We start from the raw sequence: 18,006 nt of genomic DNA, 5'->3' as shown, positions 1-18,006 counted from the left end.
AAAAGATACAATAGCATTGGATCGGGAATTTATTTTTTGCAATTTGAGGAAAAAAAAAATGTTCAACTTCTTTTTGTATGAGGCATAGAAGTAGATCATTTTACTAGGTGAAGGAGAGAATAAATTTTTGTCCACTGCCAACCAAACGGAGGGAGAGAGGAAAACGCTCTGTAAATTTATATTAGTCGGATCAATGAATTTTGATAATTTTATGCATTAGCTGCTGAAATTCCAGGAATGATTTCACATCTCGAAATTTAAAGTAACAAGAAGCAACCACTTTTAATACATCCAACAAAGCAGCTCAACACCATTTCAAGTAAAAGTAGAGAATTAATCATCTCATCATCATATATTCGATACAACTATCCACTCTGTTTTGGCAAGAACTATATGCTTTGCCACCCTAAAATATGGGATATCCAAAGGAATGATTTACTTCATGGAGCATCGCTCAATACAACGATTTGTGTGAATTAGTTGCTACTCTACCAAAATTGCAACCCAGAAATGTGGGATCTCGAAAAGGATGAAGCTTCAAATGAATCACATTTTTTTACGAGAAAACTGCTGAGCTGATCTAACTTGGATGTCTTTCGTGAATACATTTGTAACAGCAAAAAGCATAAGGACAAACACAACTTGAGCACTCATAATTCCGAAATGGCTAATGCTGTTGCCAATTTCCATCCAGCTTCCTTTATTTCGGACCTATTACCAATCAGAAAACAAGTAAGATGGATCCTAACCATGATGAACCCCCTGAATCATGTTTCTGGAGATAAAACAGTCGGAAGCATGAAACAGAACAATTCAAAGCTGTTGAAGATTATGACAGAGAAGAGCATACTGATACTGGAATCCTAAGTTTTTCAAACAAGACACATTGGATGGAAAGTAGGTGAAAAACATATGAGAATTGCACCATAGGAGGAATAATAGTGTCTTACCAGGAAGAAGAAATGGATTGTCATTACATCAGAGCACAAGATCACCAGAAAATAGCATCCCAACAATGGAACTTGCACCAATTTTGTGATTGCACTGAACGCACATCTGCAGTTAATGCACAACAAAAAAATAAAAGTCATCCATGGTACACAACTGATCTCAGCAAGACCAAGAATTCCAAAATATTTCTACTTGCATATCAAATACAATTCTTGGTCTCCAAAAATTCTAAAGGCTTCTTGACGTATAAATATAGGTTCCTATACTGCACTTTGTTCTCAGTGAAGATCAGGTAGTTCTTGTGCTCTGCACTTTGTTATCTTAAAAGTTTGAATTAGCCAACAATTATTTTAAAACAGGGAATGCACTGAATAACTTTTAAGAGAGGAGTAATCATGACCAAATAAACTTCACCCATACTAGAAGAAATTGCAGGGCTACAGCCTACATGTAAAGGCTGCAAGGTAATACCAAGAAGAACCCAACCACCTAACATAGAAAGATGGTGAAATACCCTGAAGATTTCTACACTCTAGTTATGGCTAACACAACTAAAAACGCGGTTAAGTTGCCACAAGAGTGTTCAGCACTCAAAAGTTGTATCTGGAAAGTAATATGGATGTTTGGAAATGAGGAATAGTGGATTGAAGCAAGTGGAGAACAATTTGGAGTTGGAAATAATTTAGATATTTTCGTGGAAAACAGCAGCCACCGTAGCACCGGTCGAAATTTGGGCGCTGCAACGCTTCAACAATATTTTTCTAGTTGCTCCAGGCAGCGACGAGCGTCTCAACAGGTTAAAGTTGAGCGCTGCAACAGGCAATCCCTCAAACCAATATTTTATATATGTAAGAGTGGTCGGTAATTGTCACATCTAATTTGGATGAATTGAGGGAGAAAAACAACCTCCAAGCCCTAGAAACTCCAAGAAAAGATTTCCACCACAATCATTGGATTACAGTAGTTTTCCATTCAAACTGTTAAGAAGGAAAATTTGCAAGTTGTACTTACATGACAAGTATGAATGGTATCAACAGCTTGAAAATAAGTAACGCCGCCATCAGAAAAGGCTGCAAAAAAAAAAGGAACAATCGCATATGTCACCATATGCAAATGAAAGGCAAAATAAGAAACAAAGGATTCATAAACAAGGATGTTCAGTTCCACTTACACTGAAAATTGTAATGAACCGATACACAGAGGAGATCTCAAAACTTGCAATACTTGCAAAATTACCAGTTCCAAAGAATGCAATATTGAAAAAGACCATCTAAAAAGAAGAAATTTCATCAGCAATTTAAGACACTTCACTATTTGGATATATAGAAAGACAACAGAGCTAGATGCTTACACCCCCAAAGTGTTAAATTAACAGGGCTAAAGACAATGTCACTGTCTTTCTTATTCCATAACTAGAACATCATTAAGCTAAACAGAACGTAAAACTTACAAAAGTTAATGGGATCCTCATATCGGATAACTCCAGACACCTATTATCATCCTCCATGGATTTGACTGGAGCTGATGATCTGAACTTGCTTATATGGAGATAAGCATTTTCCGCCAGTATCCATGCTATAAGTGCAAGACTGAGAGCACCATAGAAGACTGCTTCATAACTGCAGGAGATTCAAAAGCTTTTAGATTCTGACTCATAAAGTTATAAAAATTGAATTTACTCCTAGCCTAAGCAACAAAATGATGGAGATACCCGATTGATAGAAGCAGGAAGGGAGGTGCAACGCCAAGGAAAATGGAAGTCAGCCTGGACAAGAGACCAGTAGCTGAAAAGAGTGGTAGTATCATCGAGAAGCCTAAAGAAACAAGTCAAATGATGAATACAGGGTTGTTGAAATGTTCACAAAGAAAACAAAATATGTGAAATTTCAGGCTGAAGAACAGTAAATAGTGAAACAAATAGTTATAAAGAAATAAAATTAGTCAGGAAAAGCTTCATAAAAGTTTATCACTAAAATGAATAAAAAGAGCCTGAAAATGAGTGCAAGAGTAACAAAGGACAGTCTGAGATGCAACAACGCGATACATTACCATAAACTAGTAGTGTTTACCAAAGATATTATTTCTTTATGAAAGGATACAGCCTACTAATTATTCGTAAAATCACATGGAAGGAAGTTGTCAATGAAGTTTTACAATCTCTTTGTAATCTGTGGATGGGCACAATAGAAGAAAATGATCTATATAGGTAATACCAATTAGTTGAGTATTTATTCTAGTAATGTTATCAAGTTTTTAGGTCTTGTGCTTTCTAAGAGTTTTTTAAGCCCTATTAGAGATTCTTATGCCAGTGGGAAATATAGAAAACTTTTAGTTAGTTATTTAAAATTTTGTAAAATGTTGGCCTGAGATGAACATGAATGAGGAACATAGTCGGTGAGCATTCATATAGTCGATCCCATTTTGTTTGGGACTGAGGTGTAGCTGTTGTATGACTGGATGCAACCTACATGACACAGACTCTTGTTTGAGTTAATGCTATATCCATGTCTTACACATTTGACATGGGATACCAATGCTGATGAAGACAAGCAGCTGTCTGAGGAGGGCAACTGTAAGACACCCAGTAGGAGAAGAGAAATTTTGAAAAGTAAGTCTGGAAAGCATGCCTTTTATTAGAACAATTATTAAGAAAATGTAAAATCTCACCATTTTTGAATTCACTGTTTAACATCCCATTGCATTAACAAAACAAAAAACTGAAGGAATAAATGGGTGTAAAGGCTACATCAATTGTGTTCATAGGACATCCGAGAACAATTCTAAGACTGAGCTACACTAGCATACGGAGAAAAGCAAAAAAGAATACCAGCTATGGACCAATTCACCAGTTGGTGGAGGACTAATAATTCCTGCTTCTCTGTTCTATGAGTAGTTGAAAGCCAAACCATCAGAGATGCCAAGCCAACCAAAAGGATCTACTCCCGACGAAGAAAAGAAAAATTCCAAAATCTCTCAGTAAAAGCTTAAGATAATTTAGACAAGATTGCTCATAAACGACATTGCTTACCTGCAAGTGAAAGAGCAAGGGGAACTTGAGTTTCTTCGAGTCTTGTGCAACAAGACTAAGCCAGTATTTGTTATCTTTAGCATGCAATTCCACATATCGAAGAGCTATGCCAATTGTGATAATCATCGCCGCCCCAGCAACCCTACATACAGAAGTTCAGTACATCAAATTCAATCCACCAACTACAAGTGCATCTGCAAGTTAAGATATTCAATATGAAGTTACTTACACAAGCAGGGTATTTTCTGGAATTTGTGGGGGCATGAGAGTAAAAACCGACAAAAACCAACATGCCAACCATACAAAGAATGGTACTCCGGATCTCATAGGTAATGATCTATACAGATAAAAAGGAACAGAAATCCCTGTAGTTAAGAAACACCAAGTATAGAGCTTTCTATCTGTGAAGCTCTTCACCTGTAAGGTAACCACACACAATGATTAAAGAATCCAGATGGTCAAGGACAAAGCCGCTGCTGAATAAAGGAACATATATAGACGAGGAATACAGCCTCACCAGAAGCTCAAGAATGATGACGGAAAAAACACCAGTTGCAATGAGTTTAAGATAGTAATCATTAACTCTCCCGCACAAGTATCTGCAAAATGCCTTGAGAAAATGATATTCACTAAATATTTGTGTCCACAAAAACATTGTCGTCACTACGTATGCGTGATAAAGGGGAGGAGATTTTTCAACCAACAGAAGAGTGCACGCTACTCCCATCAACAACCCTCCTAAAAGATGTATCTGCCATAGAAAAAGAATATAAGCAAGAACTTGGGAATCAATTGGTCAGATAGCAATTCTTTCTAGTATCACCTTACGAATGACGGTCAAGAATATCCATCTATTTTTATGAGAGGAAGACACTTGTGCTAATAACATTAATTTCTAAATGCCAAAATATTATAATAAGAAAAAGCATGAATACGCCAATAGAGGACCGTGATAATATAAGTTTTTAAGAATTTCCCTTTTGAGATGTCCCAGATGAACACTTGATTCATCAGTGTTATCAAAAGCAAAAAGCACAAAAAAAACTCTAACGTCCGTTGGGTCTTTAAGCGCAAAGCGCAAATAAAGTGTGGCTTTAATGAAAAAGACGCAAATGGATACAAAACTATATATGTTTAGTCCAAGACTAATATTATAAGCACGAATAACATATATAACATACAAAGACACTGAAAGATTAATTGTTTAGTGCCGTCTCTTCAAGAACCACTCATTGGCACGGTTTGTATGTCTTAAAACCTTGATGACGACAGTGAAGCACATACTAAGTGACGCGAAGCACTCAACACGTTTAGAGCCTCATATCAGGCTTTAGCGTGCCTTTGACAACACTAGATACAATTACTTTGGAGATCAGGCATAATAGAGACAAAATATGACCAAATATGGTCTCCAAGATGGGTATGACTTTCATGGGACATTTTAGAAAAAGAAGAAAGGAGAAACCTTTGGGGGTTGAATGAAAAAAAACCCAGAGAATTAATGTCCAAATGAACATCAGGTGTCATTACTCCCACTTTGCTCTTACATTTCAATTTCTTTCCTTAGTAAGTCTTTACTTTCTAAAGTTTTGGTGGAAAACCTGCTCCTCCCACTTACAATGCATAGATAAACTGATTACGGTCTCACCTTTGAACTTTCTGGAACTATGAAATAGATTATCTTTTATGATTTAGGAACATGTGTAATTTTGGCATATCAATATTTGTCACTAGATGTACTCTATCTCAAAGAGGTAGCAAAACAACGGGACAACCCTTTGTATATCTCCGCCTCGAATTAAAATCATATATCAACAGTCAAGATATTTTTGTTGGTTTTAGTATAAATAGAGAAAATTACTTGAACTTGCACAACACGAATACTTTTCATACATAATGCTTTTATATGTCAATTTCTTCCTCCCTTTTTCTTACTAATCTATCACACTTTCAACACCAAACAGACATATAATTTATTTTGAACTTTCCCTTTACAACCCTCCTCTAACCAACACACACAAAGAAATACTCAACAGCACGTGCATATAGAGCAAAACAGGTACCTTAACTGTACTTCTTGGACTAGGCACTTGCTCCTTGCTAAAAATATTTGCAGGTAGGGATGTATAAGATTGCAAGACATGGAGTATCACATAGATCATCCAACCAACATAGCCAAGAGTGATTACAGTCATCAGCATCAGCCAATCATATGTCTGGAAATAGTGAAGTCCTTGAAGTGCCAAGCTCCTAAGCTGTTCAGATAATTTCATTGCAGTTTCATACTCTTTGAGAGAAATCAGTTGCTCAATTTCACGCAATAGTGATGAATAACTAGCCAAGGGCTTGAAAGGCTTGATGTATAATGAGGTCGATTGCTTTAACTCTACATATTTGTAAAGGATGCTCAAAAGATGAAACAAAAAATCAATTTAGAATGTGAAAACAGGACAAGCCCCAGAACCCAGTTACATTGATGAAGCAGTTTGGAATGACAGCACAGGAATTAATTTTATCACTTTGCCCCTCTATTGGTCTAATAATTGGTAACTTGTCCTAATTCTGATATATGCTATACTTAAATTGTTCTACCAGTTACTTCTATTTTGACTGACATTTTCTTTTAATAAGGTTCTATCTTAACTGACATTTAAAACTCTGAAAGGTGTGAATTGCAACAAAAAGAAAATTAGGAAATAACATGTAAGATGAGTGAGGCAGAATGAAATTAGAAGTGAAAAACAATCTAACTTATAGGGAAGGATACGTGACTTTCGAAGGAACTGATTGAGGATTTGCTTCGTATTGGCCAGCACAGCTTCAACTTCTTCTGCCTGGACATAAAAGTGATTTTAAGACCTGCATTCTATCTCAATACAAAGAACACAATGGTCCCAAAGAACCAGCAAACCAGTATATCTCTCCCAATCCATCACACAGTCGTACCGTGCAAAATAGACAGGGAACTTATAGTAATGCAGCTACCTTGTTCAGATTCATGTACTGAAGAGGCAGATTGCCAACCGAGTTGACAGGACATGGCAGACCAAGAAGAGTGGACTGCAATTTTTAGAGATCATATCAGAGTCAGACTTTAGAAGAAGTTGATATGATAGAAAGACACTTCAAAGATAGGACTGTCAGAAGAGGACAAGGTAATCGACCATCAGTGGTGCTATGTCAGCTTGATTAACATCCAACCTCGTCATGCCACTGAGGCCCCATTCTGAAGGTGTTTCTGTATCATGCAGATGGTCATCAATAAAGCGAGCAGTATTCTCGTGATGGTCAATGCGGGAAATTGGCAAGGGATTTCCGACACCTGCTCCCCATGCCACAAGAGGTGTGTCCGTGTTTGTTGGGTGTCCGTCTCCATGACTCCCTGTACCAAAAATTGCTATGAATCAATATGCTATATTACACTGTAGTTGTTCAATCTCAAAACAAACATAGTAAAAGATCCAAGTAATTAAACACAAACATCACTTGCTGGGAAGGTGAAGAATTTTTCTATCATGAAAACAGCTTAACTTGTGTGCATAGTGTACTTATCAAATGATCGTATATATATATACCGTTTTGTGTGCAGTGTTTACATGGTCAAATGTCTATTTACACTCATTAGGCAATAGAAAAATAATTGAGCGTCAATTCAAACCTTTGTCACTCATTCCATGATCTGCTGTAAATATATATGCAGTCTGATTGTCTTTGAAGTATTCCTGCACAAGATTGTAAACCTTTTCCGCTATCTTGTCAACCACTTTAACATTATTTAGATAGATGGATGAGAACGGCTTATGTGCATGACCATTGGAATCACAGCCAAGCAGATGCAGAAAAACAACAAGTTTGTCTTGTTGTAGTAGCTGCTTCAATTTTGGGTCTTTATTGGAACTATTCAAGAGGTTCTGGAATTGATCAAATGACCACTCATCCAAAAAAGAAGCATCTGCATGTAAACACTATCGAACTGATAAATTGGTATTTGGTTAACTGACTAGCAAAAATCAAAAAGTTGGTGGCTACACTGATTGTTCCAAGGAGAGGAAATCAGGGCTCTATCAAATGAAACATAATATCATTTTCTTAACCACATAACCTTGTTAAAACTACTAGCATGTAATATATATTTAATCAAAACGGATACTTAAAACTGTAACGCACCAGTTGCGAAATCCTCAAATTCATGTGGATACGAATTCCAAGTGCTATGCGGCAAGGCCCCACAGAAAATGGGAACAATATCTGGGCTACCATAGGAAAATGTATGCCGGCTCTGATTAAATACTGAATCAAACTCAACCGGATTTGCCTTCCAACCTGCGAAATTTTGAGCTTGTTGAGGTTGAGAGGCAGTTGGTTAAACAAGAAATATATAAAAGCCTTACCTTTAGTGACAGCACTAGGATCTTCATAAAAGCCAGCAATTATAGCAACATGTCCAGGCCTAGATTCCGTTGGAGGACGAGCATGAGACACTCCCCATCGACCTTTTTTCCTAATAATGTTCCTCAAGAACGGAGCTCTGTAACCTCCCTCTGAATCTGGCTCGTAAAACTTATCAGCCCGTAAACCATCGGCTGCAATTTATCAACCAAAAAGAAAAAGCAATCACCGACTGGCCAATTCAATGCAAGAAAAATAAAAACATGAGCTGAAAATATTTCATTGTGTCAAATCATCGAGCAAGTTGTGTGCAAGTACAACGCACCAACCAGAAGAACAAGGCGCTTAGCTGGGGCACTCATACGAGGTGGGACAGGGTCCATTCCGTGAACAATAGGGGTTTTGAAGTAAATATCGAAGATACTTAGCATGTAGACTGCATGAAGTACAACCCCAAGAACCACCAGCCATTTCTCTTTTCTGCTGAGCCATTTCTGCTTATTCCGAGCAGTATTAATGGCGGATCTCCGGCCATCTCTCTTTCCGGCTCCCAAGATCCCATCGGTCCTCATGACCTGCTTATCTACTATCACTTCTCCGTCTTCCAATTTCCAAGTTGGTCGATCTATGGCAGTTCTTTCTGTTTGATGTGATGTCCCAACTGTAGTTCAGATTAGTTACTAATTAACAACTCTGTTAAACCCAAAATTCCAGTAATTATTGTAGTGATTTTGACCAATTCTGCCAACACTTGCGCTTATATTTGGTAATATAGTTTATTATTCAACGATTACCCACTTTATCATTTATTCATTGTTTTCCTATTTACAAGGATCCTCTTTTTTAATCAAAACCTTTGGTGTTAGGGGTCTGGTTTGACCCTTGTCTTTTTTCTTAATATAATTAATTAGGTAACTCAAATATTAATAAAAAAAGAGGACAAACTCGGGAGATTCTGTTGTCAAGTTAGACATAAAAACTGCCACACAAATTATTTTTTTGATCAATTAGACGTTTGGAAGCTTTCAACCACGTTGAATTTATTCATATTTCTTAATATGTGAAACAAAATAGCTGATACTTTTGCTCGATACTTTATCTCTTTTTTGAATAAAATCTCTTGGGAGGAGTTTCTTTGGATCAAAAAATATGTTTAAACTATGCACTTAGTTAATAAAAGGGTTCTGTTTTGGAAAGGAAAAAAAAATCAGCATTACTTTGGGAGAATGCTCAATTTTATACAAGCTTTATCAACTTATTACCACAATCTTGTCCACGAGTTTGAGGTGATTTAAGTTCTTTTTTCAAATAAGAGGCAACGTCGTGTATTTGTATTCATAGACATAATAAAGACACAAGCAAAATGACTATGGCTTCCACTGGAAAACATTTAACCCAACCAAACATGAGATCAAACACTGAGTGAACTTAAATTGAAATGATACAAAATACACCTTAACTGATAACAAGAAAACAGACATAGGTCACACTTCAACAGCAACACATTAACTTGAATCTTGAAACATTGGAGGATCGAAAATCAAAGTGTCAAACTCTGTGTTTGAGGAAAAAAAGAAACATGGACATGCCAATGCTCACAAAAGCAAGCGATATTTGCTGAGTCGAAACGAGTCCATTTGGTGATGCATTAGAGTTGTCTGAAGAACCCCCTGGAGGTTGAGTAGGTGCTTTTACTTGTTGTGCTCTCACAGCTAAACTAGCCATGAAGACAAGCATAATTACTGCTACAAAAACAAACCTTTGGAAGGCCATCTTTGTCTATTTGAAGGAAATTAAGGTAGCTGTTCGAAATCTGCTTTTCCCAGGTTCTCAAACGAGCTATTTATAGGAAAATGCATGTCATTCACAATTGTTTAATTAATGGAGTTGCTGGCATTAGAAATAGACAATTCCTAACAAATTCTTCTTGTCCTTTTCGATAGTTGCATTCAGTAAAACTCTTGATAACAGAACAAAAAAATCACCAAGTGGCAGAAGCTGATGACTTATAATATCGAATTTATCAATTAATCAAGGCTGTTTACTGGCCTTTCTAATCGATCGATGTCATAGATTCATTAACAAATTGAGAAATGAGCGTTACCATTTGGATCGATTCCTTGCCAACATAGAGTAATTTGGTACAGTTGCTACTGGTATTTTGGGTTGTCCATTTGGGTCAGTTTTCAATAATCAAGTTTATCCTCTTGCTCTTGACCTTAAGTTCAAATCAAGATACATCCAGGAATAATCTAATTTAACATGTCATTCCCTCCTATTAAGGCCTGACTTGCTAGTATCATGACTTCGACAGCTCATAAGAAGTACCTCTTCCATCGTATACCACTTGTTTCAAATAAACAAAATGATTCTGCTGATCATTAGTAATTCACAAGTATTTTTATAAGTTGCGGAAAGGAACATATTCCAACTAAGAAAAAGATCAAAGAACTGCATAATACAAAAATGTTACAGATATAGGCTTACTGAAACTACTGGCATACAAATAAACAGAGATCTCTCAAGATGCCCGTGAAAGATATCAGCCTATCATGTCTCTGAATTCTACAAGCCACCACTTAGCTAATATCTTCTTCATCCTGAAAGCTCAGATTCAATGTTTGCAACTTGAAGCCTGAACCTTGTATTGTTTCAACCAAACTGGAAGCCACCCCTGTAGCTTGTATTGTCGTTTGCTTAGTTAACTACATCAAATAACAAGTGAGGTTAACACAGAATCAAGGATACACCATCTTTCATTTCTCGGTTCTTCAAATGCCTTATTAAAGTTCTGAATGAAGAAAATAGAGACATGTCTTTAAATGCTTCTTATATTCTTCGGTAACAGTAAGTTTAAAGGAAAATGTTCACCACAATAATGATTCTCTCTCGTTCTCTATTCATAAGAAGGGAAGGTGATTTCTCCTAATTTAGGACAACACTGGGAGTACTTTCTTACCTTTAGCCCTAACCTCATCAACTTTCTAAGATCTTATGTTGCATGCACAATAAGATGACCAACATCCTAGACACCCACAGAACATTTCCGGCTCTCTTCTCTGCAAACAGATCCCAACTTTCATGCCACCAAGGATGCTAATATGCACTGAAGGTGGTAAGCTGAAATAAGGAACTCAGAATTGAATTCTGATGGAAATAGATGGTAACTTTACTTTCCGCCTTTTTATGTTTGATCTATGTAGATGAAATTCTTACACTTTTTGGGATTTGATGTTACGTGTATGTTTGGGGAAATAGAAGCTTCAAAGGGATAGCTTTGACACTGTTAGATTTTCTACAGCATATGTAATAGATTAAAATGTAATAAGTATTTTAACAACCTTCTTTTCACAAATAATTGTTTTTCAGGTTACTTTTTAAGACTAAAAGTTTATTTTTCCCTCTCCATGAAAAGTTACTATCATTTCTAGAGAAGCTCCAAACACAAAAAGGCAGCACAAGATAAGTCCACCTGGAAGTTGTCCACTATGTTGCATATTGAATTTAGTAAATCTGTAAGGAACCTAAAGCATGCTTCAGAGATTCAGGACTTTAATGCAGTATCCCTAAGGTGCTGTGCTGATTGAGATGTGAACGTTCTACAACAATTTTTCCTGTAACAGAATATGCTAACAAGTCAATGTAAGAGAAGCATTATATATGTGAATCACCTCGACACTTGCAATACCCTCGACAACTTGAATTTTGAGACCTGTAATGCCTTCAATATCCTGTATACAAATGGACAGTGATAAAGGTCAAACCACAACTACTTTTTTTCTTTTTTAGATAAGGTAAAATTGCAAGTATTCTTCAATTCCAATTATTAGCTAAAATCTGATGTTTTGGAAGAGAGATGGAGAAAGATATACAGCTCTGTATCAAACAATCACAAAATCAGTAGTTCTCTCTTGCAGCTTCTGAACACCAAGAATCGGATGAATATCTGTACCTGTTCTTTGATTCTAGATCATAAGATTTCAGATATGCCTAGTTCCAAAGAAAAAAATAGTTTAAATCCATCAGAAAGATCAGAATGTTTTGCTTTCTCTAATTTGTCCTTTAAAGTGTAAAAACCCTGTGTTGTTTATTTCACTCTACAATGTAATAGCGAGTCTTCTGGTGATTCACAAGTAGCATTAAAATTACACAGAAAAATAAAAACTCAGAGTCCCCTGCAACTGCTACTATATTGTATCTCAAATGCACAGACAAGTAACGTCTCTTGTCAAAGTGTCAACAAATTAGCATGTACCAGAAAAAGCTTTGAATTTTACACACTCAATTTACCTCTAAAGCGTTAGTCACGGAAGGAATAGCAGCTTCATTCATTGTCCCTTCTGCCTGTGATAAGAAAGGTATAAATTCAATTACCATTCAAAGAAAGAATCGACAAGAAGTGTAAGTGTTACAGACAACTAACAATTTGAAAGAAAAATAAAGCAAAACTTACACATTGAGCACTTATTAGACAATCAATCAATTAATTAACTAAACCTCACTGCCAAACTAGTTGGAGTTGGGCTATACCAATCATGTATATGCATTCTTATCCGACCCATTTCACTCCAATAGTCCAATATGAGCAAGCACTATCAAATACCAGTACTATCAGAATTCTTAATAAATTTACTATGCTTACAGCCTTACACTGAGAATTAACCTCATCCTCCTCCTTCATCCTAACTTAGCGATTTCACATAGTAAGAATTTTTGGATAAAATAAAATTAGACACCTTACAAGAACCCATTTCATACTAATATGAGCACAGACTGAAATTCACTACTACCAGATAAACTATTCCTACACTAGGCATCAACCTGCTGCAACCCTCTTCACTTTAATCAGAAAATTCACACTGGTTGATTCTTTTGACAATATTAGAAACTTCACAAGAACCAAGTTCAAACCACTGAAATTCATTACAACCAAATTAACTATTCCTACACTAGGTATTAACCAACAGCAACCCTTTCGGGTTCACATTGGTTGAGTTCTTCAATGAAAAAACTAGAAACTTTACTAAAATAGAAAAGAAGGGGTTAACCTGAAAGAACATAGTGAGAACGTCGGAAGGGGAGACGGAAACAGAAACAGTCTGATCAGATGGAGTGGGAGCAGCAGATTCTTCTTCGGCAACAGCAGTAGCACCATCTTCCTCAGTTGCAGAACATATCCTGGTAGTTCTCAAAGGTACCTTCGCTTTCACCGAACTTGAAGAGCAAGAATAACCACCGCCAATGCTCCTGTTGCTTTGACATCGAAGGAGTTGAATTGGGAAAAGCTGGGGAATTGCATTAGATGAAGAACGGGGAATTCGAGAATGAGATTTAGCTCTACAAACGGAAAATGCTGAGACGGTCGCCATATTTTTTTTCCGACGCAAATTCGTCAGAGTGATTTTTTCACTCTTATCCAGAAGCCAGATTACAAATGGAAGGAACCTATGGATATTTGGGACAAAATAATGTTGAAGTCAGTAAATTTATACTACTGGTAGTAGAGTATTTCATCCTTTTTATATCTCCATGTATATGATATATGATAAATAGATACGAATGTTAGATATGATATTTTTATATAATGAATAAGTATAATTTATTCAATTATTTTTATTTGTCAAAACTATTTTTAAAAAATAGAGTAACATTAAAAGTAAGTGTTTTTTTGAGCTAAAGTGACATCTTCTCCAATTTTACTAAAGTAGTATATTTATTCTCACTCAAGAAATCACATTTTTTTTTTTTGAAACTGGCAATGTTCCTTGTTTGAATGGATGTTATCGTGATATTGTTAGTTTAAATAGAATGCTTGTTTTATTAACATTGATAAAACCCACTTGTAGTAACGGCAATCCAAGATATCCCATTTAAATTTAAAAAGTATGTATACTGGGGAATAGTAACAGCAAGACAGATTTCAAAGTGCTAGAATATTTAGCTTTAGAGAACTAATTAATTTTCATTGCAAGTGAGAAGAGAATAATGGATTCGAGCAGGCCCCTAAACAGAAGTTTCTCTAATCCAGATGATTCAGATTATATATCTACAAAAAAAAAAAAAACAAGACCAGAGAAGATCCATTATGCATGTCATTCATCCTTCACAAAATCACCCAAGCAAGTTGGGGTAGTTGGTGACTTCACATTATTAAGTTGTTTTCTTGTCACATTCCACTTGAAATTCACCACCTGCAAGAAATTTTTCTTATCACACGGGGAAAGAGAGATTTATTTAACTACAAGAGAAAGACCCTTACTCTTAAGATACACGGCTAAATTTGCCTGGGCATCAGCTTCAGTGTTGAATTCCTGATATGTCAAACAAGTAAAACCCCTCAGAATGAGATGAAAAGATGGCTTTTTAAACAATCATGTGTTTAGTACATACGTACAAGTTTAGTTTAAACTCTTCGTGAAGAGAAATGCGATACAAAGTGAATTAATAGACCGGACAAACATGATTATTCACTTCTAGCAACAAGGTGATGAAACCAATTTCATAGAGCTCATAAGCAAGAAAGATGGAACTCGTTGTTGCATAAATTAAACATGACATTCAAGCACCCACCACTTGCACCTTTTCTGGTCACAGGAGACCACACATACACACACTATAGCATTTTCATCACAGAAATAAGATGCAGATGCAAGATATAATAAGGACTTCAAAGATCAAAATTCTGATAGACAGGCTCAGTAAGCTCTGAATTAGCAAAAGAGGAGAAAGTTGGCCATACTCTGTAAATATGGTTGATCTGGAATGATACAAAATGATCTTTAAGCTCTTTCACAATCTTGGATAGCTCAGCCATGTTCTGGTTCTTGCATTTCCAGATTCCTTGAGTCTGTTCCATGATTAAAAAAAAAATTAAAGAACGAGAGATCATCCCTGAAGCAGTTCCAGCAATAACTTAATACTTAATGCAATATAAATAGCACTGCAAGAACACATGATCCCAGAATAAGGTCACACAGGTTACAAGGGCAAAAATAGCTACACTTTTGAACTGGTTTGGGTGTCTCTTAGAATGGAAGGGGCAAGGTGCCATCAAGAAGGAAAGCTTATACCGAATCATATAAGGTCTTTATACTCATTCCCAGATCTGTCACTGCAAAATCTCTTAGGCATTCTGCAAAACAATCAAATTAACCTATACCTTTATTCTCCAGCTCACTTTGGGATGAACAGAAGCAATTTTTCCGAAGACAATGTGGGGATCCAAACTGCTTGCCTACTGCTGCTCATTCTTCTATGCCACATCATCTCTTAGCTCTGTCATTTTTTAATATAACAGAAATCCCCGAGGATCAATGAGACACAATTCAAAACTTGGTGGATAATGCTTAGCTTTTCCCATTTCTTTTTAAAAGCTTCCTTGGATCATTTCTCTCTCTTCTTTTCTTAAAACACTGTCAAGTGTTGAATGTAATATAGTATTAATTGATTTCTAGATTTATGTAGCTGAACCGACTTTGCCTCATAAAAAGAAAAAAGTAATATGCAGAATTACATAATAATAAAATCAAATTAGTTTTTGTAGTTCACCTTATTCGAGTGCACTTCTAAACTATCTAGTACTCCCTAACATACCCAGTCATGTTATCCACAGTGTGGATTCCACTGTGTGATTTTGGAGTATACACTACAACCTGTGGAGTATACACTAAAGATAATACTTCAGCTATTCCATCCCAGGCTAACTAGGGATGACTTAAGATGATAATACTTAATACCATAGTCCATCAACAGAGATCAACTTTATCATTATTTGGAATGGTCTACTTTCTGGGGCATCTTTGTGTAGCCCGGGGTTTATAAGTATGTCTCAGGCACTCTTAATTGCTAGGACATCAGCGAAAAAAGCTCTTCAGCAATTGCTTTAGAACTCAGTGGTTTCAACAAGTTACTGGAATATATAAATCTGACAGGTTATTAAAAGTGGAAAAGCAGAAATAATTGACTAATTTGTTAAAGGGAAGATCAAGATAAAACAAAAACAGAAGTAAGAAGAGTAAAGAAGACCTGCATGCAGACGAGTTTTGAGTCACCCTTAACTTTTACATGTTTGAAACCTTTCTCAAGAGCATATTTTAGCCCTAAGATTACACCTCTATATTCAGCAACGTTGTTAGTTGCCACACCCACACCTTCACGCAACCGGAAAACCTACAGAAAAGAACTACAAGTCGAAAACCTGTAAATTTATGGTGACAAACCACATCTCCTAAATGGAAAGGGAGCATACCATACTTCCATCTGCAGCACGCAGCACGGCACCAGCACCAGCTGGTCCAGGATTCCCCTTTGAAGCCCCATCAAACTCAAGAATGCATGAACACTGCACGTAGGGGGGCTGAAGGTATCAAGTTACAAAATGTTCCTCCAAGTTAGAAGCAAAGATCACATACAGATAGTAGAATGATATCGACTTGGAACTGAAGTGCCGATACACTACAAAATGTCTCAAAAGATAAGTTCAACTGGAACCTTTTTTTCTTTTTTTAGCACATAAGAACAAAGTCCAAATAGATTCTTTTATGCTGTTTCTTCAATCATCTATATATATATATATATATATATATATATATATATATGCATATAGTGGTTTTCTAGTTATTTGTATTTTGAACAATTTATAAAATTGCATACATATTAAAACTACAACTTACAATTCTTATGTGTAAATGGAGATGATTTATTTAATTCTTATTGTTTACCGTCTTTTTGTTTTAAAAGTAGATGGTTTATCTTTTTTTTAAATTGAAAATTGACATTTTGTGAGTGATCAATTCATTAAGATGACAACTATTTATCCTTAAATAATTCAAGTGAAAAAATAGCAAACATGACAACAAAATTGTTCAACCCTAGCTAGTTAGAGAGCCATAGAAAAATATTATTTTTTTTGATAAGGTAAAGGTTTATTGCCTAAAGAACCAAAAAGGTACCAAAACCAAAAGTTACAAAAGACTGCAGGGAATTATCTTGCTTGACCCAATTGCATAATAATTCAAGGGTATAATTGGAAAAAAACTTCTTATAGAGTTTTAATCCAAACACAAGATGGGGTAGGAAACAATGAGCCAAACATTTGGTAAAAATAAACCCTGCATTACATATTCCTGCACTACTAACCCCTACTAACCCCTGCATTAGTAATCCTTGCATTACTAATCAGTGTGTTATTAATTTTTGTAGCAAACGACCCCTTACATTCTAAAATAAACTTAATACAAGTTATGTTGCTCGGACTCTTCAAAATGTTGATGAAAGCATGTCGGATCCTTCAAAAGTAGTGCATTTTGGAGGATCTAGCATGGGTGCAGCACTATTTCTTGGAGAATCCCAGCAACATAGATTACATATAAATTTTGTCACCATCTTCAAACTTTGGACTTTTGCGCAACGCTAACCAAAAAAGTTCCACTTTGCCCTCACAGTTTGATTAAAGAATCACTTGGTCCCCCTTGGTTCAGTGGTTGCCGAATCAGGACTTCTCAACCTTTTATTTTCCAAATCAGCTCCAATACGCATCACTATCCTCACTAGTTTCGTCCAGCAGCAGAATAAAGTCAAAACATAGGAGCAAGCCCTTTCCAAGGCTAACCACCCACCAAATCACCCCCCCCCCCCAA

General features: G+C 36.1%; 3 protein-coding genes across 7 annotated transcripts in view; all 3 read right to left on the bottom strand.

Annotated features, from left to right (window-relative positions):
• Positions 1-229: 229 nt before the first annotated feature.
• Positions 230-8,940, bottom strand: LOC107011860 (GPI ethanolamine phosphate transferase 1). The gene is made up of 18 exons (XM_015211529.2): positions 8,694-8,940; positions 8,371-8,562; positions 8,147-8,302; positions 7,638-7,931; positions 7,144-7,361; positions 6,965-7,039; positions 6,747-6,813; positions 6,043-6,365; positions 4,497-4,730; positions 4,209-4,396; positions 3,980-4,121; positions 3,779-3,887; positions 2,663-2,765; positions 2,402-2,570; positions 2,123-2,221; positions 1,963-2,021; positions 951-1,056; positions 230-711 (listed from the first exon to the last, which is right to left on the bottom strand). Exons 1-18 carry the CDS (start codon positions 8,938-8,940, stop codon positions 547-549), a joined length of 2,946 nt encoding a protein of 981 aa, XP_015067015.1. The 3' UTR covers positions 230-546.
• Positions 8,941-10,686: 1,746 nt separating this feature from the next.
• Positions 10,687-13,874, bottom strand: LOC107011731. The gene is made up of 4 exons (XM_015211343.2): positions 13,417-13,874; positions 12,659-12,712; positions 12,040-12,099; positions 10,687-11,073 (listed from the first exon to the last, which is right to left on the bottom strand). Exons 1-4 carry the CDS (start codon positions 13,735-13,737, stop codon positions 10,948-10,950), a joined length of 561 nt encoding a protein of 186 aa, XP_015066829.1. The 5' UTR covers positions 13,738-13,874; the 3' UTR covers positions 10,687-10,947.
• Positions 13,875-14,286: 412 nt separating this feature from the next.
• LOC107011421 overlaps positions 14,287-18,006 on the bottom strand; it is a 7,498-nt gene continuing 3,778 nt past the window's right edge. For 3 of the 5 annotated variants that reach the window (XM_015210923.2, XM_027914896.1, XM_015210924.2), the window contains exons 6-10: positions 16,617-16,724; positions 16,394-16,537; positions 15,108-15,215; positions 14,628-14,679; positions 14,287-14,559 (exon numbers count right to left, since the gene is read on the bottom strand). In XM_015210923.2, coding sequence (XP_015066409.1) covers positions 14,519-14,559; positions 14,628-14,679; positions 15,108-15,215; positions 16,394-16,537; positions 16,617-16,724 — 453 coding nt within the window. In that variant the 3' untranslated portion in view covers positions 14,287-14,518. Of the gene's footprint in view, positions 14,560-14,627; positions 14,680-15,107; positions 15,216-15,527; positions 15,781-16,393; positions 16,538-16,616; positions 16,725-18,006 lie in introns of those variants that run through there. The other 2 variants (XM_015210925.2, XR_003576954.1) reach the window with 2 other exon arrangements.

Source organism: Solanum pennellii, chromosome 2 (assembly GCF_001406875.1).
Source record: "Solanum pennellii chromosome 2, SPENNV200".
In the NCBI taxonomy this organism is placed as follows: Eukaryota; Viridiplantae; Streptophyta; class Magnoliopsida; order Solanales; family Solanaceae; genus Solanum; species Solanum pennellii.
The sequence above is the reverse complement of the archived record's forward strand: the minus strand, read 5'-3'. Positions and strand labels throughout refer to the sequence as shown.

Excerpts from the sequence above, each read along its gene's own strand:
- LOC107011860 (XM_015211529.2), bottom strand. The coding sequence starts at position 8,940 with ATGAGGACCGATGGGATCTTGGGAGCCGGAAAGAGAGATGGCCGGAGA. Across the intron at positions 7,040-7,143 it reads CTGACATAGCACCACTGATG|TCCACTCTTCTTGGTCTGCC; the intron begins GTCGATTACCTT and ends TAAAAATTGCAG. Across the intron at positions 712-950 it reads CAATCCATTTCTTCTTCCTG|GTCCGAAATAAAGGAAGCTG; the intron begins GTAAGACACTAT and ends GATTGGTAATAG.
- LOC107011731 (XM_015211343.2), bottom strand. The coding sequence starts at position 13,737 with ATGGCGACCGTCTCAGCATTTTCCGTTTGTAGAGCTAAATCTCATTCT. Across the intron at positions 12,713-13,416 it reads TTCTCACTATGTTCTTTCAG|GCAGAAGGGACAATGAATGA; the intron begins GTTAACCCCTTC and ends TTCTTATCACAG. Across the intron at positions 11,074-12,039 it reads AGGGTATTGCAAGTGTCGAG|TTAACTAAGCAAACGACAAT; the intron begins GTGATTCACATA and ends TATTTGATGTAG.